General features: G+C 35.1%; 1 protein-coding gene across 1 annotated transcript in view; it reads left to right on the top strand.

Annotated features, from left to right (window-relative positions):
* The window catches only part of YTHDC2 (YTH N6-methyladenosine RNA binding protein C2), a 64,125-nt gene extending 55,815 nt beyond the window's left edge, over positions 1-8,310 (top strand). Inside the window, exons 26-29 of the mRNA XM_054589956.1 lie at positions 1,269-1,440; positions 4,180-4,383; positions 5,147-5,329; positions 6,524-8,310. Coding sequence (XP_054445931.1) covers positions 1,269-1,440; positions 4,180-4,383; positions 5,147-5,329; positions 6,524-6,604 — 640 coding nt within the window. The 3' untranslated portion in view covers positions 6,605-8,310. The remainder of the gene's footprint in view (positions 1-1,268; positions 1,441-4,179; positions 4,384-5,146; positions 5,330-6,523) is intronic.
* The last annotated feature ends 15,676 nt before the right edge of the window (positions 8,311-23,986 follow it).

Below are 23,986 nucleotides of genomic sequence, written 5' to 3'. Positions count from 1 at the left end.
TTCAGTTCCTCTGTTGACTCTTTTGAAGAAACTAGGTCAATGGTACGGTGAGATGGACAGCAGGCCCGTGAATAACATCATTTCATTAAAGTGTTTCATTATAATGTTGATAAGATACCATAGTAAGTTAACTCTTATTTATATCAATTAACCTATAGTAAAATTGGTTTCATTATACATCGTTTTACTTTAAGTCACAAAACCTGCTGACAATGCTGATCCTGCATCACATTCTGGATTTGTCTCTTTTATTTCGTCTGGCATTATTTATTGCTATACCATAAGTGTTTCATGTAAACTGGTAGTTTGTCCTCAGTGCTTGATTAGATCCAGTGTTTGGGTGACAGTATTTTATAGGTGGTACTGTGAACTTTATACTGCATGACTTTAGGAAGTACGTACTTTTTTTTAAACGTCTGGTTGTTCCACAAAGACATATATTTTTTAAGCTCAGATAAATTACGAGTCTTGCCCAGGATTACATACCTAGTTAGTTGTAATGTTAGTACTGTCCTAGAAACCTTCTATCCTGCCTCTAACCCAATATTATTTCCGACTTTACCATACTGTAATTTTTAGTATGCCTTTAAAACCTATTTTACTTGGCTCTAAGATGTTCTATGAAAGTGGAAGGGAAGTGGAATGGGTAACACTCTAATAAGGGGCATTGGCTTAGATGTAGTTAAATTTTATTTTAAAGATTTTATTTATTTATTTTTAGACAGAGGGGAAGGGAGGAGAAAGAGAGGAAGAGAAACATCAATGTGTGGTTGCCTCTCATGCGCCCCCAACCTGGGACCCAGCCTGCAACCCAGGCATGTGCCCTGACTGGAAATCGAACCGACGACCCTTGGATTTGCAGGCTGGCACTCAATCCACTGAGCTACACCAACCAGGGCAAATATAATGTTAAAAAACATTAAATATCAATATAAAACATAATTGTTAAAGACCTCTCCTATACCATCATAAAAGAGACTAGGAATTTTGTAAGAGAAATAATATTTGAGTAATTGTTAATATTAAGTTAAAGACTTTTGTAGATTGTTTTAAATGCAATTTTGCCTATTGTTTTTATAAGTGTACCCTAATAGTCCAGCTGTTTCTTAGCTTCCAAATGTAATAGAAGAATGAAATTCCCTTTTTAAATAATGTTCTATCAATTATAATATCCTTGAAACTTTGGTTTGAAATGGTATCTGATTTGTATTATGAACTTATGTATAGCTTATACATAATGGGCCTTTGCTTCCTCCTTCTCACTCAAGAGTATTGATGAAATCTCCATCTCCAGCATTACACCCGCCTCAGAAGTACAAAGATAGAGGAATTTTACACCCCAAACGAAGCACTGATGACCGATCAGATCAGTCTTCTGTGAAGTCTACAGAAGATTACCCAAGTCCCTGTGCTAGCCCTTCTCCTCCTTCCTCAGGAAAGGTAGAGTATCTAAAAGTCCATGTAGCAGGGAACAGATTTGTAGTATATCTAACATTACATATTTAAACAAAATTATAAATCAATTATTTCAGTTACTAATCGTGGTCTTTGTTGTAGATATACATTGAAGCTGGCAAACTTGAGACACCTTGAGTAAATTTTTTAGTTTTTCTTGCTTGCCAAATTTTTCTAGTTATTACTATCTTGGTATATTTGAACTTAACAGATCATTCACTGATGGCATGTAGCTAGGCAGTTCATTATTTCCTTTCTATATCTTTAGAACTTTTTTTTCGTTAGAACAAATAACAAGAAGATTATCTTAATTTGGGTTTATTATTTCAGAATTGAAAATAATGGTTTCTGTCAATAGTTAATTGATTTTGTCAATCCAATGGATATATTATAAAGCAAGACAGGATGTGGTTAGGAAGATAGAAAGTTTTGATAGGGAATTGAGAACTATGTATCTTTTTTTAAAATTTGTGCTATGAATGATTTCAAATGTTTAGAATATATTTACTATTACTTTCCTGCGTTGTTAGTACCTGAGTAAGTATTTGATTAGGGTCATTTAGCTCTGTGTTGTGCTCTGGTGAAAATGTCTGCTGAAACACTTGTTAATAAGAAGAAATGTTTTTGCAGATTTAAAATCTTAGGTTTTAGAGTTTTTAAATTTTTACATATCTTTATTAAGGTATAATTTACACACAATAAAATTTGGTAATTTGAATTGTACAGTTCAGTGAATTTTTAAAAATGTATATACCATTATGTAACTATACCACAATCATATTCAGAACATTTCTGTCACTCCTGGCTCCTGACAGCCACTGACCTGCTGCTCTGTCCCTAGAGTTTTGCCCTTTTTGGAATTAATCACATATGTTGCTTTTTGTGGCTGGCTTATTTTACTTTAGAAATTCATCCATATTTTTGAATGTATTATTTATTTAATCTATGGGAATTCTGTTTGCTCCACAGTTTTGACAATACTTGATACTGTTAGCCTAGAATATTGATATTACCATCTGGAAGGTCTTTTTCACTTTTATTTTTACAATTACAAGATATTTTTTATTGTGTATAAATTCTAGATTGACAGTGTTTTGTTTTGTTTTTTTTTCCCATCACTATAAAGACATTGCTCCATTAATCTTCCAGTTTACATAGTTTTTGATGGGAAGCTTACCATCATTGTTTTTTTGTTTCTCTGTATATAATGTGTCTTTTTTTCCCCCTTAGTTGTTTCTAAGATTTTCTTTTGATCACTTTTTTTTTTAGCAGTTTGATTTTGATGTGACTTGGTCTGGTTTCTATTTCTTCTTCAATCTGTGTATTTATAGTTTCTATCATTTTTGAAAGTTTAAGACCATTATTTCTTCACATAGTTTTAATATTTCCCCTCCCCCTTCTCCTTTCTGGAATCCTGGATACACAAATCTAAGACCAGTTGATATTGTTCCACAGGTCACACTGATGGTCTTTTTATTTTTTAGTCATTTTCCTCTCTTTGCTTCATTTGAGATAGTTTCTATTGCTATATCTCGATAAGTTAGTTCACTTTTATTTTTATTACAGTAGTGTCTAATCTATTATAGTAAACATTTTTTCTAGTGTATTTTGACTTTAAATACTGTAAATTCATCTCTAAAGCACCTTTTGGGACTTTAAAAAAGTGCCTTTCATTTCTCTCATCATGTTTATGTTTCCTTTACCATCTGGAACATAGGGAACATATTTATAGTAACTGCTTTAATATTCTCATCTCCTAAGTGTATCATCTCAGAGTCTGTTCCTGCTGATTAATTTTTTCTGGCTATGGATCATCTTCTCCTATTTCTTTGCATTGCTTATAATTTTGTTTGGCTCCTAGATTTTTGTTGTGTTCCTTTAAATAGTATTAGACATCTTTCTGGTACATGGGTTAATAAGTTAGTGGCAATCAATTTAATCCTTTCAAGATTTTCTTTTAAGTAGCGTTAGGGTGGATCAGGAGCAATATTTATCTCATACTAATTTAGTTCCAATTCTAAGGTGTGATTTTCTGTGAGCTAATGACCTCTGTATTACAAATTCTTTACATTCTGGCTGGGAATAACATGAAATATTCCCAACCATGTATGAGTGCTCAGAATTATTTGGTTTACTGCTTTCCTTAGGGTCTTTTCCTGGCCTCAAGTCATTTTTCCTCACCCATGTGCAGGTCAGCATTTAGCGAAAAACCTTGGGGTAACCCTCTGCAGTTCCCCAGGAGCTCTCTTTCTATGCAACTTCCTTCTACTAGTTCGCTGCCATGCAGATTCTAGCTGCCTTGGTCTCTATTTGTTTCAGCAAGACCACTGGTTTCTGTTTGTTTCTTTTCCTTGCACTGTTGCCTGGAAACTGTATCCAGGCAATGAGCTGAAGCAATTTTTGCTGGGTTTTTTTTTTTCTTTCAGATTTTGAAGTTTATTAAAATGATTTCTGAAAGTACATTTGGAGTATAAATGAAAATTGGTGATCCAAAATCCTCTCTTGATAAGGGATTTTGAATGCTCTGAAGTGAAGCACTTGGTTTTGGCTCTTTAATTTTGATTGAGCCTGTGTAGGGTTTCAGGAATTATAGACCTATTTACATTTATTGATTATGTGGTAAAATATTTTGGGTTTATATGTTCATTAAGATGTTACTTAATTGAGCCTATTTATTTTGAAAAGTCAAATGACCTTTTGAGAACTTATATATTCTTTTTATAGGGGTCAAAATCACCTTCACCAAGACCAAACATGCCAATTCGATACTTCATAATGAAGAGTAGCAATTTGAGAAACCTTGAAATTTCTCAACAGAAGGGTATTTGGTCTACAACCCCTAGTAATGAGCGGAAGCTAAATCGAGCCTTTTGGGAAAGCAGCGTGGTTTACTTGGTATTTTCTGTTCAAGGATCTGGACATTTCCAGGTGAGCCATCCTGAAACAGTAAGGGTACTTTTGGCTGTAGGTTAGAGCAGAGAGAGAAAAAGAAAAACAAACAACAAACCTGGCTTTTTATTGCCTCAGAATGCAGGAATTCATTTTGCTTGTCTGAGAATGAAGAATATATTCACCTCTTCAAAAGAAAGATAAATAGAAATCCCTTTATTTTTCCTTACCTTACTAGAGCCTCTCCAGATAAAAATTTCTGCTTCTGAAGACAACTGTGTACTTACCATTTCTCAGGTAGATTAAAAGTAATGAGAAGCTTGATTTTTTGGTAAAAATGTTTATTTAAATAGGCCAAGAAAGTTAGTATTGACAATCAAGAAAATGAGTGTGTGTCTTAACTCATCTTGACTTGATGTATATCCGAATTTACAAAGTAATGAATTTATTTAATATTATTATGATTTTGGAAGTAAAAACTTAGAGGTTAGTTTGTACCCATTTATCATGGCATAAATGCGGAGTTAGAATTAGTCATACATTATTTAGAAAATAATCCGTCATACTGAAATTATGTTAGCACGCTGGAATTGATCTTTCCTATAAAATATGCTCATATATCTTTTTTATAAAGAACACTTCATAAATAGCTTATTTTTAGTTTTCATTAGCTATGTGTTATTTTTATATTATATTTTTACCTTAAAATAAAAAATAAAAACTCAGAGCTTTCTCAGATAAATTGAATTTAGACATTTTAATATCATCCTCCCTTTAAACCTTCCCCTCATTTTACCCACAGGGATTTTCAAGGATGTCTTCTGAGATAGGACGGGAGAAGAGCCAGGACTGGGGCTCCGCTGGGCTAGGAGGAGTGTTTAAGGTGGAGTGGATACGAAAAGAAAGTCTTCCCTTTCAGTTAGCACACCATTTACTCAATCCTTGGAATGATAACAAGAAAGTCCAAATAAGCAGAGATGGGCAGGTATCCAATGGCATTTTATATTTTCCTTTTACTTTTTATTTTGTTTTGCTGTAAGTCAGTGATTTTAAGACTATATGTCATATTTTCCACATGCACATGGGAGATAATGATTCAGATTTGTAAAACAGCTAGTAAAAACCTACTTGCAAGTGTCTCTGACAGAGCTTACTGCTTTTTAAACATTTTGTAAATTTGTCTTCTTTCTTTCATTGCATATATAAAATTTTAAGTTCCTTTATAGAGGCTCCTATTGAATTACTAAAATATCAAAACCAAGTGTAATTCTGAAGTAATTTCACTAAAGTCTAATGACAACAACAGTATCTTAATTTAACTCCTTTATGGCTTTCACTAATTATGTAATGTAAAAAATGGCAATTTATATTTTTGTGGTTGGTTTTATTTCTATTATGTTTTGCTTTGCCTTCATGATGTTGCTGACAATGCATTTAAAACTAGGTAGGGTGATGGGAATTAACATAGGTATGGACTGTTGTGCTAGTGGCTTTATATGAGGTAATTTAATTTGATGCATTTAATGACTTATTAGCCCAGTTTTATGTAGGATGCAATAGACTCAGAGAAATTGGTGTTGCCTAAGGTCACACAGCTAATAATTTATTTAAACCAGTGTGACTCACCTCAGATCACCATATGAAGAGTGTTTAGGTTGTTTTTAAAGCACATCATCACAAGAGGACTATAAATGACATTCTTTTCAGTTGTATAAGAGTATTTTTATTTTTATCCTAAACAGTGATTTTGAAATAAATCTTGTACCTAAAATAAGAATATTATATAGTCACGTAAGAGTTTCTTGGGGAAAAACCCCACAAACATGTAATATGCTAGGTTTTACAGTAAACCCTTTGAAGTTCAAGCTGAGTGCTTTTGCTAAATATCCATTAGCAACACAGTTCATTGAGTCCAGCAGAACTCCATGGAACTCTCTTACCAAGTTGTCACAAATTGTTGTGATATTTGCAGGTTAATATTAGTCTTCAAGTCTGGAAGTCAAGTTCATGAATCTTAAAGCAAAGAATTAGAGCAATGCATACCATATAATTTTAGCATGCTCTAGCAGAAAAATTAAATAAGTGATTTTCTTATGTTTTTATCAGTGTAGGTATTGGTGATTTTTAAAAAATCTATGTATTTCTTTTCACACTTTTTCTGATTTTTTAATTTATCTAGGAACTAGAACCTCAGATTGGGGAGCAGTTGTTACAGTTATGGGAACGCCTTCCAACGGGAGAAAAAACCACAACTGATTGATCCTCAGGTTATACCATTTCTGACTTTGAGCACTGGCAGCATTTGTGATCATCAAGGATATCTTTCATATTATTTATCCTTTTTTTTTTTTTTTACAAAAAATCTTTCTAGAACATTCAGTAATGGAAGGACATCATGCCTGTTTATAACCACTAAATGCACTGACTTTCAACAACTTAGATGGGATTGTGTATTATGAATGGGCTTTTCTGGTTTAGAGTATTGCTTTACAACCATCCTCTTCATATAAAATAGAAAAGAATAATTTTAATTTTTATAGTGATCATAGGGAATGATTATTTAATGTTTGTTAATTATATGTTTCTATTGAATAAAATAGTAGTAGTTTCATTATTTGACACAATAGCAGTTATTTTAAATATACTTATTTTGAAATTGAATATTTCATATGTTTAAAACACTGAATTATAATTTTTAATGAGTTTTTTTTTAATGCAAAGTAAGTTGTTTACTTTTAAGAAAGGCCTGAATATACCAGTACATCTGAGCACCATTTTAGGAGGGCCAACTCTTAAGATTTGTCATTAAAACACAAGCAACCAACCAAATTAAAAAATGTTTCTTTTAAAAATAGTGTGCTTATAAAGGACTTTTTATTCTGCCATTTTAAACTGAGATACAGTAAGAAAAAAAAAAGAAGGGATGTTCTTTTTCTGCAATTATGAAATGTGGTAAAGTCTGAAGAAAGGCAGCATTCTTCCCTGTTTGTGATCAGATTGGATTCAGTGCTGAGTTTTCTTCCTGGTTCTGCCCCTTTTAACCTGACACGTACCATACCTCTTTCTCCCTCCCATGTTACTACCTTCACTCATCTCTAATATGAGCACAGTAATTATGACTTCTTTGTTTTGTTTAAGGAAACTTGATTTAGACAAGTTAAAATATTTAAACAAGTTAAAAAGAAAAGTGTTCAAGAGCTATTGGTAGCTTGGTTGCTATGTCTTCAAAACGAAAGCCCACAAGCATCACAGTTCTAAATGCCTTCTATTTGTCTTCTGGTACTTTTTATCCTGCTTATGTTTTTGGATATAACCTCTCTTTTTATTTTTTGCATTTATGGTTTAATAAATGGGGAGTGGTGTTAACTTCTTGTAAACTCATGTTAATGCCATCTGTCTACTTTTTTGCCATTTCAGAATTATTTGGTTTGTACTCTTTACCACCACTGTCTATAAAGTTTCCTAAGAAGTCTTTTTGAAGGGTAATAGGGGTACAGGTAAAAAAAGAAAGAAATATCTTGGTTACTGAGCTCTAGCTAGAACAGGTTTGATAGCACTTCTCGTGATACATTTAGGTCATTGCTATATAACAAAAAAAAAAACCCATGAAATTAGTTTAAAGGCAAGAAGAAAACTCCAAGTAATCTACTTCTGTATTTGAAAACAAAGAAATAAAAATTATAGGTCAACGAAAAAGTCTGAGAACCCTTCTACTTTCTCTGGGAAAGCACTATATATTGGTGCATTAGTTTAGAATGTCAGATGTGGTTTTTGCCAGTATTTGTAGTTATTTTGTTTTTAAAAATTTGTTTATTTTCTACTTTGAGACATACCTATAAATTGAGCCTATGTGAATTATGTTCCTCTGTATGTGTATTACAGTTCTCCTATTAGAGCAACTTGTGTTTCTCTGATAATGTTTACCTTTTGTTTAGGTATATATATTTAGCAGTTCATGGTGTTCTAAATTTGAAGGTTAAGGAATTTTAAAACATAAAACTTCTTGTTATTTCCGTCTGTTTTCTAATATTTATCTTTCTATGTAAATGATGAGTTTGTTGATATTTAAAATGAATACAATTTGAATGTAATTAAAATGCTGTTTTTGGAAAAGATGAACTTTAAATATACTTCTTAAACGAAATTCTGTTATTTATATCTTACTATTTCTGATACTGTAAAATGGGCTAAGGAAACAATGACCAGTAATATCCTTTGAAATATTCATGAACTTCAAGTACCTTGAAGAATATTAAATTGGTACAGAAGGTGATGGTTTCATATTAATACCCCCCCCCCCAAGAAAAAAATAGTCTTACTATGATAACGGGATGGAAAAAAATCTCAAGACGTGTTACAATGTAAAATCTTTTGAATATTAATAAAATATTCAGCCATCTACTCTCTGTTCTTAGGATACTTCATTATGGTAATTTGCCATTGTATCCACTGAACAACCCAGCTTCACTCTACTAATAACAGCAAAGATAGGCAGTGAGGAAAGAATAAACTTACATGAGTATTTCAAGAAAAGACAGGTTCATTTAAGAATTTGTCCTCAGAGACTCATTCTTTACCATTTAAAATCTTATATCCTAAAACAGAGAAAGTCTTAAGGAGTAAGTAAAATGAATTTCACCCCTGAATCAGCACCAGGGCAAAAGTATTTCAACTGAACATATAACACACACGTGACCACACTTCCCAGTCTGAATGGGTCTCCCATAGTAAGACTTCCACTGTGCTCCAGAATTCTTCACAATTCCACTCTATCCAAGGGACCACACAGTGTCAACGTGCCCAAGGCCACTGGCTGCTTCTTGGTCTTTCAGCCAACTGCCAAATTCCCACTTGGCAGTCCAATAAAGTCTGAAACTCTACATCTTCAAAACTGAACTACTGTTGTATCCCCACAGATGCTCTACCAAAGCTTTCTGTCCTCTTTTCAGTTGCTGCCAGTTCCATTATTTTGCTTGCTCAGGCCAGAAACTTGGAGTTATCCTTGGTGCCTTTCTGTTTCTCAATCCAGTCCATCAGAAGGTCTTCCTGGATCTACTTTTCAAAATATTTCTAGACTTCAGCTGTTTCTCATCACAACTATTAAAACCGCTCTGAATTGAGCCACCATCTTTCTCACCTGGGTTATTGAAATGGCTTCCTAAGATGTCTTCTCTCTTCTGTCTCTCTCTACTGCCACCAGTCTGTTTTCGACAGAGAAATTTTAAAACATTAAATGGATTAATATTTGAGCAACTGTGTTGCTCAAAACCCTGCAATGGCTTTCTGTTTCACTCAAAAGTTGAAGTCTTTATAATGGCATAAATACCTTACATAATCTAGTCCCACATTGTATCTCTGACCTTCTCTCTACTTATTCCACTTTAGCCTCATTAACCTTTGCACAGTTCCTTGATATAACAGGCCTGTTCTAGCCTCAGGGCTTGTTTTAGCTCTACACTCTGCCTGGAATGCCCTCCTCACAATATATGTGGCCAACTAGTTAGCATTTAGCATTAGGTTTACTGTGAAGTTTTCTTTAAAAATTGTTTAACTTTTAACATAAATTAACTTTTTAAAAGATGTACAGCTCTATGAACTTTAACATGTACAGATTTATATCTTTTACCACAATTAGGGTACATTTCCATCACTCTCCCCAAATTTCTTCATGCTATTTCTTTGCAGTTATATCCTCCTCTTACCCCTAATCCCTGACAGCCATTGATCTGTTCTCTTGACATTCTAGTTTTCTCCTTTTGAGGATAGAATTACACAGTATGTAATTTTTTGAGACTGCTTTCACTCAGCATAATACCTTTGAAATTGATTCAAGTTGTTGTGTATATCAAAGTTCATTTCCCAGTTCTGGTCAAGATAGCAGAGTTAGGTACACACTGTGCTAGTAGCCTCCTTCCAAAACTACATCAAAAATGCAAACAAATGATAGAACAACCATTATTAAAAATTACTTGGGGACTAACTCAACATAAGTCCTATAAAGATATAAAGAATCATGTCAAGACTGGTAGGAGGGGCAGAGAAGAGTAACGGGCAGGTGCCACACCCATGGTGTGGTGATTAAGAATTGCGAGGGGGTATCTCAGCCGTGGAGGTCTTCCCTGAGGAGCATTGGGCCCCAGCGCCACTCTGGGCTCCCCAGTCCAGGGCTCCCCAGTCCAGGGCTCCACTGCCACGAAGGGGAGTCTCCATAACATCTGGCTGTGAAAATCAGTAGGGATTGCATCCAAGTGAGATGGGGGGCTGCGGGAGACCTAGCTGCTGCAGGTCTTAAAGGGCTCAGGCACAGACTCAATCACAAATTTCCTTGCTCTGGGTTCTAGCAGCAGGTCAAAAAGTGCAAGGGACACGTGGGGGAAGAACTAAATTGACTAGCTTGAGGGTGAGTGTCGCATGTGGCGCATGGGGGAGTGCCATGGGTCACCGCTCGTCCCCGATCTGGGCAACAACTGCCGCGGGGGAACGGAGCATGTTGTGGGGATTGGAGACTGAATCCCGCAGAGCCTGTCCCGAGTGTGTCGCGGATGAGGAGAATAAACATGAGTCGTCGCAAACACTTCTCTGCCAGGAGAGGCGACGTGGCACATCCCCCTAGTGGGGAAGGCCCAGAGTCCCTTTATTCAAAGGCTTTTATTGAAAAGGTTATCAGTGGGGCTAGGTAACAGGAATGCACAAGTTATGTCATCACATCAGTATGTTAATGTTTACAGAGAATAGGTGATGCTTTGAAGAAAACAAATGGCAGGAACACACTGATATACATGGGTCTGAGAGGAGACCAGTAAACAAGAGAGATGACTAAACAGGAGAGCATAGTAAACACAAGAGTGCCCAAGGGTATAGGGTTAGGGTCTGTGACTAATGTAAATTTCCTTCCCAGCCTGAGCTGGCTATAGCTTCTGAGGGAAAAACAAAGCACACTTTAAAGAATTTACCTTTAGGCCTGATTTCCCTGGGAACCATCAGATCTGGTTTAGGGCTGTCGCCGGTATTGTTTCTAGCCTGAGCCAGATTGGGGGAGGGAGCCGCCAAGAAACGAGACTGCTTTCAGGTAGAATGAGGACTCCAGCCATGTCCAAGCCGAGCTGAGGGGTGTGGGCCTTTTTGCCCTTTCTCCATATCCCCCAGTTTCTTGTCTGATGCCCATACTGGCTGATGTCTGGCTTAGGTTGCCCCTTCCATTGAGGGGTCTTACCCGTCATCAGCAAGCGACCATCACAAGGCAAAGCAGAAAGGCAGAAGCTACGGCCCTGCCATGGGGCACAGGTTATGTCTCCTCAGGGGCCTGTTTCTCCAGGGCTTCTCTGATTATTCCCAGCCTTGGGGCCCTCCTGCCTATCAGCGGGGTTACAGTTCCTGACAGGGCATTTCCCAACAGGCGAGGACTAGAAGGGCAGGGATCAGGGCCGATTTCTCTGGGGATGGAAGTGCTGGCAGGTACCATTGTTCCTTTACTGAGCCCACTCAGCTGGCGTGGCATAGTCAGGCACCACATCTGAGCTCTCCGTCAAACCGCTTTACTCAATTTGCAGCACCCAACTCAATTTACTCATTTCACCCAACTTCTTCCAGAAGATCCACGCAAGCAGTCAGCCTCAGCTCATGCTATGGACTTTTCTAAATTCGCTCAAAGACCCACAAACCTCAAACAAGTAGCAGCTGACGTATGTGTACTCTGTACCTCTTGCTAAGTTACCCCAAGCCTGGTAGAAACTCTGACTGGTCTCAACTTGTATTATAACTCCTATTAGCCCCAAGCCTGGCATAAGCACTAGCCGATCTTGGCTTGGAATGTAGACTCAAGGGGCCATAAACCTGACAAAAGTGGCAGCTGGCCTTAGCTCGCATTGTAATGCCCACCACTAGTGGAACCCAGTCCCATCTTACAGAATAACCTTACCCAAGCTGCTCCTGGTCCAGCGCAAGCAGCAACCTACCACAGATCACTGTAGCTCTTACCAGGCAGTGCCGAGCCATGTACCAACAGTGGCTGACCATGACCTGCACTAGAGCCCCTTCCATGAGGCTCCAGAACCAACATACCTGGTGGCTGATTCAGACCATGGCAAAGTACCAGCCAAACAGCTCCACAAGTGATATTCTCAAATGGTGGACTTGGCTGCACTACAGCTCTGCTAAAGTGACTCTCAACCTGTAGGATCAGCCCTGGCACAACAACTCATCTGCCTCATCTGCTGTAGTCATGGCCAGCCTTCACGGTCCGTTAGCATTAGGATCAATCCCACCTGCTGATGTGCCAACAGCAATCAAGGCTAAACTACAACAGGAGGGCACCTACACCCACAAAAAGGACACCCCTAGAGCATCCAGCTCAGGTGACCAGGAAGACTGCATCACTGGATCCTACAGGATACCTACTACGTAAAGCCACACTACCAAGTCCAGGAGAAAAAGCGGATCTACCTAATACATAGAAACAAACACATGGAATCAGCCAAAATGAGGAGATGAGGAAACACATCCCAAATGAAAAAACAGTATAAAGCTCCAGGAAAAGAACTAAATAAAATGGAGGCAAGCAGTCCATCAGGAGCAGAGTTCAAACACTGGTTATAAGGCTGCTCAGTAAACTTAGGGAGGAATAGATGATCTTAGTGGAACTTCAGCAAAGAGATAGGAATCATAAAAAAGGAGATAGAAAATAAAAAAGGGACTAGTCAGAAATGAATACAGTAATTGTAATGAAAAATACATTACAGGGAATCAACAGTAGATTAGATGAATAAGGGGTCAAATCAGTGATTTGGAAGACCAGGTAGCAGAAAATACTCAATTGGAACAGAAAAAAAAAATCCAAATGAGAATAATTTAAGGGACCGCTGATACAATATCAAGTGTACCAACTTTCACATCATAGGGGTATAGGAGGAGAAGAAGGAGAGGACAAGGGATTGAAACCTATTTGAAAAAATGACTGAAAACTTCCCTCTCCTAGCAAGGGAAATAAATAAGCCTAGGAAGTAGAGAGAGAATCCCAAAGATGAACCCAAAGAGGCCACACAAGCACACATCATAATTAAAATGGCAAAGACTAAAGACAAGTAGAAAATCTTAAAAGCATCAAGAGAAAAACAGTTACATAACAAAAGACCTTCCATAAGACTGTCAGCTGATTTCTCAAAAGAACTTTGCAGGCAAGAAGGGATTGGCATGAAATATTCAAAGTGATGAAAAGGAAGGACCTACAGCTGAGATTGCTCTACCCAGCAAGGCTATCATTTCAGAATGAAGGAGAGATACAGTTTTGCAGACAAGAAAAAGCTAAAAGAGTTTCTCACCACTAAACAAGTATTATAAGAAATGTTAAAGGGAATTCTTTAAAAAGAAAAGATCAAAAATATAACTAAAAATACAGTAAAGAAAAAAATTTTCACTGATTTCACTGGCAAATGAGAAATAGCAGTGGGTCAACCAACTATAAAGCTAATACAAAGGTTAAAAGACAAAAGAAAGAGTGCGTGCTATTACAGCACTAAGTTAAGGAATACACACAAACACACATACAAGAAATAAAAAGTAATGACAAAAACATAAATGTGGCAGAGGTAAGTTAAAAATGGTAGTGATTTTAGAATGTGTTTACACTTAGGCAACCATCAACTTAAAATAGACTGCTATAAACGTAGTTTGGTATATATGAAGCACATGATACCCACAAACCAAAAGTCTATAAGAAATATACAAATAATAAAGAGAAAGGAATTCAAACATAGTATATTAACATACAAGAGAAAAGAGCAAGAGGTTAAGAAGGGAATGCAGGACTACAAAAACAATTATAAAACAATGATATGACAATAACTACATAACTACCAAGATTACTTTAAATGAACTAAATGTTCCAATCAAAGACAAGGTGTTTGAATGGATAAAAAGAAAAAAGACCCACGCATATCCTTCCTACAAGAGTGCCACTTCAGATCAAAAAACACACACAAATGAAAGTAAATGGAAATGGAGAAAAAAAGATGGCGTAGCAATTATACAAGTCACACATTTTCTAGGATAGACCACATTTTAGGCCACAAAACAAAAAAATTAGGATTGAAATCTATCAAGCGTATCTCTGATCACAGTGATATGAAACTAAATCAATGACAAGAAGAAAATATTAATGGAAGAAATACAATAAAGATTAAATTAAAGAAAGAAAACTGAAAAACAAACACATGGAAGCTAAATAACATGCTACTAAACAGTGACTGGGTTGACAATAAGATCAAGGAAGAAATCAAAAGATTCTTTGAGACAAGTGAAAATATAAACACAATGACTCCAAATCTTTGGGACACAACCAAAGCGTCTTTAAGAAGGAAATTCATGGTGATACAGACCTACCTTAAGAAACAAGGAAAATCTCAAATAAACACTAACCTCATATCTAAAGAAACTACAAAAATAAAGCCCAAAGTAAGTAGAAGGAAATAATAAAAATAAGAGTGAATATAAACAAAATAAAGTAAAAAAAAAGATACAAAAGATCAATGAAATTGAGAGCTGGTTCTTTGAAAAGATAAGCAAAATTGATAACCTTTAGCCAGATTGAACAAGAAAAAAGAAAGGGCCCAAATAAATAAAATCAGAAATGAAAGAGGACAAGTGACAACTGATGCTACAGAAATACAAAGTTATGAGAAAATACTAAAAATTATATGCCAACAAAATTGACAACCTGGAAAAAATAGGAATTTCTTAGAAACATACAAATTTCCATGACTGAATCAAGAAGAAAAAGACATCAGAACAATAACTACAAACAGAATCAAATCAGTAATAAGGAAAACAAAAACAAAAACAAAACTCACAACAAACAAAAGTCCTGGACTGGATGGCTTCACAGGTGAATTTTACCAAACATTCAAATAAGAATATCTATAAGAATAGTTTGAGAAAACTATTCGAAAATATTGAAGAAAAGGCAAGGCTCCCAAACTCATTTTGTAAGGCCAGTATTACCTGATACCAAAACCAGAAAAAGACACTACAATAAGTAAGTACGTAAATAAATAAATAAATAAATAAAAGAAAAGAAAATATATCCTTGGAAAATACAACTGCAAAAATCCTCAACAAAATATTAGCAAACCAAATCTAACAAATCTTACACCATGATCAAATGGAATTCATTCTGGGTATACAAGTAGATTCAAGGTCTGCAAATCAATTAATATGATACACCACATAAAAAAATGAAAAATATAAATTATATATTAATAGATGCAGAAAAAGCAATTGACAGGATCCAACATCTGTTCATGATAAAAACTCTCAGCATAGTGAAGAAAGAGGAAACATACCTCAGCATAATAAATATCACATTTGACAAACCCAAGCCTAACATTCTACTCAATGGGGAAAAGCTAAAAGCTTTTACTTTAAGGTCAGGAACAAGACAGGAATACCTGCTTTCACACTTTTATTCAACATAGTATTGACAGCTATAGCCACAGCAATCAGGCAAGGAAAAAAAAGCATCCAAATTGGAAAGAAGTAAAACTGTCACTTGCATATGTCGTAACACTACATAGAGAGAACCCCAAAGAGTCCACCAAAAAACTATTAGAACTATAAATGAATTCACTAAAGTAGCAGGATACAAAGTTAATATTCAGAAATTGGTTGCATTTTTATATACCAATAACAAACTATCAAGAAGAGAAATTAGGAAAACAGTGTAATTTACAATTGTATCAAATAGAATATAATACCTAAGGATAAATTTAACCAACGAGGTAAAAGACCTGTATTGGAAAATTATGACATTGAAGAAAGAACTAGAAGATACAAATAACTGGAAGCATATATTGTGCTCTTGGATAGGAAGAATTAACATCATTCAAATATCTATACTAAACAAAGGAATCTTCAGATTCAATGCAATTCTTATCAAAATACCAGTGACATTTTTCACAGAAAAATATAATTATAATTAATAATCCTAAAATTTATATGGAACCACAAAAGACCTAGAATAGCAAAAGCAATCTTAAGAAGGACAGAATTGGAGATATCATGTTACCTGATACCAAAAACTATACTACCAGTTCTGGTACTGGCATAAAAACAGACATAAATCAATAAAACAGCAAAGAGAGCCCAGAAATAAACCCATGTCTATATAGTTAATTAATATTTGACAAAAAAGGCCAGAACATACAATGGGGTAAAGATGCTCTTTTCAATAAATGATGTGGAAATATTGGACAGGTACATGGAAAGAAAGAAAGAAAGAGAGAAAGAAAGAAAGAAAGAGAAAGAAAGAAAGAAAGAAAGAAAGAAAGAAAGAAAGAAAGAAAGAAAGAAAGAAAGAAAGAAAGAAAGAAAGAAAGAAAGAAAGAAAGAAAGAAAGAAGGGGAGGAAGGAAGGAAGGAAGGAAAGAAAGAAAGAAAGAAAGAAAGGAAGAAAGGAAGAAAGGAAGAAAGAAAGAAAGAAAAGAAACTAGACCATCTCCTCATACAAGAACAAACTCAAAATGGATTAGGACTTAAATGTAAGACTTGAAACCAAATGACTCCTAGAAGAAAACATAGGCAGTAAAATCTCTGACATTGCTCTTAGCAATGTTTTCTTGGATATGTCTCCTTAGGCAAGGAAAACAAACAAAAATTAATAAATGGGATTACATTAAACTAAAAAGCTTTTACACAGCAAAGGAAATCATCAACACACTGAATGGGAGAAGATATTCACCAATGATACATCAGATAAGGGTTTAATATCCATAAGATATAAGGAACAAAGAACTTAACCAAAAATCCCAACAAACTGATTAGAAAATAGGCAGAGGACTTGAATAGACTTGTCTCCAAAGAGGACATACAGATGGCCCAAAAGACCTATGAAAAAGGTACTCAATGTCACTAATCATCAGAGAAATTCAAATTAAAAGCACAGTGAGATATCACTTCATACCTGTCAGAATGGTTGTCTTCAAGACATCAACAAACAAGTTGTCAAGGATGTGGAGAAAAGGGAACATTTGTGCATTGTTGATGGGACCATAGGCTGGTGCAGCCACTATGAAAGACAGTATGGAGGTTCTTCAAAAAATTAAAAACAGAACTACCATATGGCCCAACAATTCCACTTGTGGGCATTTGTCCGAAGAAACCCAAGACACTAATTTGAAAAGATATCTGTGCTCTTATGTTCATTGCAGCATTATTTACAATACCCAAGTTATGGAAGCAACCTCAGTGTTCATCAATATATGATTGGATAAAGGTGTGGTACATATATATATATAAAGTGGAATATTATTCAGACATAAACAAATTAAATCTTGCCATTTGTGCAAACATGGATGGCTTTAGAGGGTATCATGCTCAGTGAAATAAGTCAGACAGAGAAAGACAAATACTGTATGGTTTCACTTATATGTGAAAGCTAAACTAAAAAACAAATGAAAAAATGTCTGGTTGCTAGATAAAAGTGTGTTGGAGGCTGGGTAGAAAAGGTGAAGGGATTAAGAAGTACAAACTGGGAGTTTAAAAAAAATCAGTCATGGAGCTGGAAAATACAGCATAGGGAATATAGTCAATAATATGATAATAACTATTATGATATCAGATGGGTACTAGACCTACAAGGGTGATCGCTTTGTAAGTTACATAAATGTCTAACCACTATATTGTACACCTGAAACAAATATAATATTGTATGCTAACTAGTAATTGAAAAATAAAAATTTTAAGTTTATTTTCTTTAATTGCTGAGTAGATGTTATTGTATAGATTTTATTAAATTATCCTCTGAGGGGTGGGCACCTTGTAGTACAGGCGAACCCCAGTAGGTAAGTGTTCCAAGGACCCATCTGTATCAGTTTACCAGATGATATTGTTATGAGAGGCTGCATGTGGCTTCAGTGAACTTTTTCTGAAGACTCTTTCAATGCATTTGCCCATTTCATGTTGGGTGATTTATGAGTGCACCTGCCCACACCGCCCTGAGTGTTCAGCAGTTTTTGACCAAAAACGGCATGACCCCTGTGCCCCACCCTTCCTATTCACCAGATCTTACCCTGAGTGAATTCTTTTTTTTGAAAAAAGTCCTCAAAGGTAAATGTTTTGCTGTTGTGGAAGAGGTGAAAAAAAAAACCAAACCAACAACCTGGCAAAAGCACTAAAAGGCATAAAAATTGACAAGTTCAAAAACTGTTTTGAGCAGTGGAAAAAATGTCTTGATAAGTGGATTGCATGAAATGGAGAGTACTTCAAGGGTGACTGATGTTTAAACATGTAAGTATAAATATTCAATTTTTTATAAATAAATTCCAGGTTTTTTTGGGTCCCCTCTTCATATATACCAAAGCTTTTTTATCCATTCTTCTGTTGATGGGCACTTTGGCTGCTTCCATAACTTGGCTATTTTAAGTAATGCTACAATGAACATAGGGGTGCATTTATTCTTTCAAATTAGTGTTTTGGGTTTCTTAAGATAAATACCTAGAAGTGGAATTGCTGGTTCATAAGACAGATCCATTTTTAAATTTTTGAGGAAACTTTATACTGTTTTCTACAATGGTTGTACCTATCTGCATTCCCACCAACAGAGCACAAGGTTCCCTTTTCTCCACAGCCTCACCAACACTTGTTGTTAATTAATTTATTGATGATAGACTTTCTGACAGATATGAGGTCATATGCCACTGTTGCTTTAATTTGCATTTCTCTTACAACTAGTGGTGTTGAGCATCTTTCCATATGGCCATCTACATGTCTTCCTTAGAGAAGTGTCTGTTCTGGTCCTCTGCTCACTTTTTAATTGGTTGTGTGTGTGTGTGTGTGTGTGCGGGGTGTGTGTGTGTGTGTGTGTATGTGTGTGTGTGTGTGTGTGTTGAGTAGTATGTGTTCTCTTTAAATTTTGGATATTAACCCCTTATCAGATGTATCATTGGTGAATATCTTCCCTCATTTAGTAGTTGTCTCTTCATTTTGTTGATAGTATACTTTGTGTACAAAAACTTTTTAGTTTGATGTGGTCCCATTGTTTATTTTTTCTTTGTTTCCATGGTCCAAGGAGCTGTGTATGGAAAAAAACATTGCTAAGAGAAATGTCAGAGAATTTACTGCTTATTTTAGGAGTTTTATGGTGTCCTACATTTAAGTCATTAATCTATTTTGATTTTATTCTTATATATGGTATAAGGGGATGGTCTGGTTTCATTATTTTGCACATATCTTTCTAATGTTTCCAACACCATTTATTAAAGAGAGTGTCTTTACCCCATTGTATGTTCTGGCCATTTTTGTTAAATATTAATTAACTATGTAGGCATGCATTTATTTCTGGGCTTTCTATTCTGTTTTATTGATTTATGTGTCTGTTTTTATGCCAGTACCATGCTGTTTTGATTACTATGACCTGACAATATAGTTTGATACCAGGTAGCATGATATATCCAATTCTGTCCTTCTTAAAATTGCTTTGGCTATTCGAGGTCTTTTGTGGTTTCATATAAATTTTAGGATTATTTGTCCTAGTTCTGCATAATATGCCATTAATATTTTTAACAGGGATTGCATTGCTTTGGGTAGTATGTATATTTTAAAGATATTAATTCTTCCTATTCATGAACATGGCATATGCTTCCATTATTTGTATTCTCTATTTATTTCTTCAGTGCCTTTTAATTTTCTGAGTACAGGTCTTTTGCCTTCTTGGTTAAATTTATTCCTAGGTATATTATTTATTTTTAATGCAATTGTAAAAGTTTCTTTTTGTGATAGTTCATTATGGTATTTAAAAATGCTACTAATTTCTGAATATTAATTTTGTATCCTGCTACATTAGTGAATTCATTTATTAGTTATAGTAGTTTTTTGGTGGAATCTTTGGGGTTCTCTATATAGAGTAGCATGTCATCTGCAAATAATAAGAGTTTTATTTCTTCATGTCCAATTTTGATGCCTTTTATTTCTTTTTCTTATCTGATTGCTGTTATTTGGACATTCAATAATATGTTGAATAAGATGGTGAATGAAAGATATCTGTGTCATGTTTCTGATCTTAAGGAAACATATTTAGTTTTTTCCTGTTGAGTATAATGTTAGCTGTGGGTTTGTCATGTATGGTCGTTATTATATTCAGATATGTTCTCTCTATTCCCACTTTACTGAGAGTTTTTATTTTTTATCATAAATGGGTGCTGGAAATTATAAAATGCTTTTCCTTCATCTTTTGATAGCATCATATGGTTTTTATCCTTCATTTTGTTTATGTAGTGTAATATGTTAATTGATTTGCAGATATATTACCAACTTTTCATCCTGGGAATAAATCCCATTTGATCATGGTGTATGATCTTTTTAATGTATTGCTGGATCTGGTTTGCTATTATTTTGTTGAGAATTTTTACATCCATGTTTATCAGGGATATCGGCCTATTTTTTATCTTTGTAGTGTCTTTTTTTCTCTCTTTGTAGTGTCTTGGTCTGCTTTTGGAATTAGGATAATACTGGCCTTGTAAAATAGGTTTGCGAGCCTTCCCTCCTCTTGAATTTTATGAAATAGTTTGAGAAGGACAGGTGTTAGTTTTTCTTGGAATGTTTTGTAAAATTCACCTGTGAAGCCGTCTGGTCCATCTGGCCCAGGGCTTTTGTTTGTTGGAAGTTTTTTTGACTACTGCTTTAATTTCACTAGGTGTAATCTGTCTATTCAGATTCTCTGATTCTTCCTGATTTATTTTCGGAAGATTGTTATGTTTCTAGAAATTTCTCCATTTTGTCCAGTTTGTCAAGTTTGTTGGCATTTAGTTGTTCATAATATTTTCTTACAACCCTTTGTATTTCTTTGGTGTCAGTTGTTATTTCTCCTATTTCATTTCTATTTTATTTATTTGGGTCCTCTATCTTTTTTTCCTTGATAATTCTGATTAAAGGTTTGTCAATCTTGTTTATCTTTTCTGAAAACCAGCTCTTGGATTTATTGATCTTTCATATCTTTTTCTAGACACTATTTTGCTTATTCCTGCTCTGATCTTTATTATTTCCTTCCTTCTACTCACTTTGGGCTTTGTTTGTTGTTCCTTTTCAAGTTCCCTTAAGTGTGAAATTAGATTGTTTATCTGAACTTTTTTTTTTTTTGAGATAGGCCTGTAATGCTATGAATTTCCGTGTTAGGTAGGATTGATTTCCCAGTGTCCCACAGGATTGTTGTGTCCTCATTTTCATTTGCTTCAAGATATCTTTTGATTTCTTTCTTGATCTCCTTGTTGACCCATTCATTGTTTAATAACATGTTATTTAGCTTCCATGTCTGTGTTTTTCAGTGTTCTTGTGATTGATTTCTAGTTTCATAGCATTGCGGTCAGAGAAGATGCTTGATATGATTTCAATCTTCTTACATTTAGTGAGTCTTGATTTGCATCCTTACTTGCAGTCTATCCTAGAAAACGTTCCATGAGCACTTGAAAACTATGTATACCCTGTTGCTTTGGGGTGAAATGCTCTGCAGAAATAAATTAAATCCATTTGATCTATTGTATCGTTTAAGGCTGCTGTCTCTGTTGATTTTCTGTCTGGAAGATCTTATCCATTGAAGTCAATCAGGTGTTAAAATCCCCATTATGACTGTATTTCTGTCAGTCTTTCCCTTTAGGTCGATCAAGATTTGCTTCACATATGTAGGTGCCCCTGTGTTGGGTGCATACATGTTCACTAGAGTTATATCCTTTTGTTGGATTGTTCTCTTTATCGTTATGTAGTATACTTTTTTGTCTCTTACGATAGCCTTGGTTTTAAAGTCTATTTTGTTGAATATAAGTACTGCTACCCCAGCTTTTTTTCTTTTCCATTTGTATGAAATATCATTTTCCATCCCGTTATTTTTTTGTGTGTATCTTTCAATCTGAGATGGGTCTCCTGGAGGCATCATATATATGGTTCTAGTTTTCTTATCCATTCAGCTACCCTATGTCTTTTTGGCTGGAGCATTTAAGCTATTTACATTTTAAGTGATTATTGATAGATTCATATTTAGTGCCATTTTATTGTTAGACTATTTTCCTCTGTTTTCTTCTTCTTCTTCTTCTCCTCCTTCTCCTCTCCTCCTCCTCCTCCTTCTTACAATCCCTTTAACATTTGTTGAAGTGCTGGTTTGTCATTAACAAATTCCTTTAGCTTTTTCTTGCCTGGGAATTTCCTTATTTCTCCTTTGATTTTAAATGATAGCCTTGCTGCGTAAAGTAGCCTTGGTTGTAGGTCCTTGTTTTTTATCACCTTGAATATTTCATGCTAATCCCTTCCGGCCTGAAATGTTTCTGTTGAGAAATCAGATGGCAGTCTAATTGGTGCTCCCTTATAGGCAACTACCTGCTTTTCTCTTGTGGCTTTTAGGATTCTCTCCTTGTCTTTAAGTCTTGTCATTTTAATAATGATGTGTCTTGGTGTAGGCCTCTTTGGGTCCAACTCATTGGGAACTCTTTGAGTTTCTTGGACTTGTGCGTCTTTTTCCTTCATAAGATTAGGGAAGTTTTTGGACATTATTTCTTCAAATATGTTCTCAATCCCTTGCCCACTCTCTTCTCCTCCTGGTATTCCCATGATGCAGATGTTGTTATGCTTCAACTTGTCCAAATGTTTCTTGAGCTCTCCTCATTTTTTAAAATTCTTTCTTCTTTTTGCTACTCTGCCTCAGTGTTTTTTCTACCTTGGCTTCCAAATCACTGATTCAATCCTCTGCTTCATCTATCCTACTGTTTATTCCTTCCAGTGTATTCTTTATTTCAGAGATTGCATTCTTTATTCCTGACTGGTGCTTTTTTATGGTTTCTATGTCTTTTTTAATGCTGTTGAGTATCCTTATAATCATTACTCTAAACTCTCTGTCTGATAAATTGTTTGTCTCCATTTCATCTAGTTCTTCTTCTGGAAAATTATCTTGTTCTTTCATTTGGGATGTTTCTTTGTCTTCCCATTTTGTTGGCTTCTTTGTATTTGCTGCCTTAGTAATTAAACTAATCAATGATACAACCTTAAACTGTAATCAGCAGCGTGTCTTAAGCACCATAGGGTGGGCAGAGTAATTCCTTTGGGCAGAGGAATTACTGCTTCCTCTCAGGCTGATGCCACTTGGAGAGGAGTTTATATAGAGATTTCTTAGATTCACTATCTCTAAAAGAACAAAGGGATAAATTTAGTTTCATCAAAATTTAAATGTCCTGTTCTTCAAAAGACGCTGTTAAGAGAATGAAAACACAAGCCATAGACAGGAAGAAAATATTTGGAAAATATATATTTAATAAAGTATTTGTATAAGATTACTTAACAAATTCTCAAAACTCTACAGTAAGAAAACATACAATCAAAATTAAAAATTGGACCATTTGAACAGATAACTTTACCAAAGAAGATACATGGAAGACAAATAAGGACACAAAACTGGTGCTCAACACTATTGGTCATTAGGAAAATGCAAATTAAAACCACAATGAGATAACATTACACATATCCACATATCTTAGAAAGGCTAAAATAAAAAAAAGACTGACCATGCCAAGTGCTGACAAGGGTGTGGAGGAACTGGATTTTTCACATACTGTGGTGGGGATGTAAAATGATACAACCACTTTAGAAAATCAATTGTCATTTAAAAAAAAGGTTAA

Source organism: Pteronotus mesoamericanus, unplaced genomic scaffold, assembly GCF_021234165.1.
Source record: "Pteronotus mesoamericanus isolate MK-2021 breed Mesoamerican mustached bat unplaced genomic scaffold, CSHL_Meso_final scaffold_167, whole genome shotgun sequence".
Taxonomy (NCBI): domain Eukaryota; kingdom Metazoa; phylum Chordata; class Mammalia; order Chiroptera; family Mormoopidae; genus Pteronotus; species Pteronotus mesoamericanus.
The sequence above is the reverse complement of the archived record's forward strand: the minus strand, read 5'-3'. Positions and strand labels throughout refer to the sequence as shown.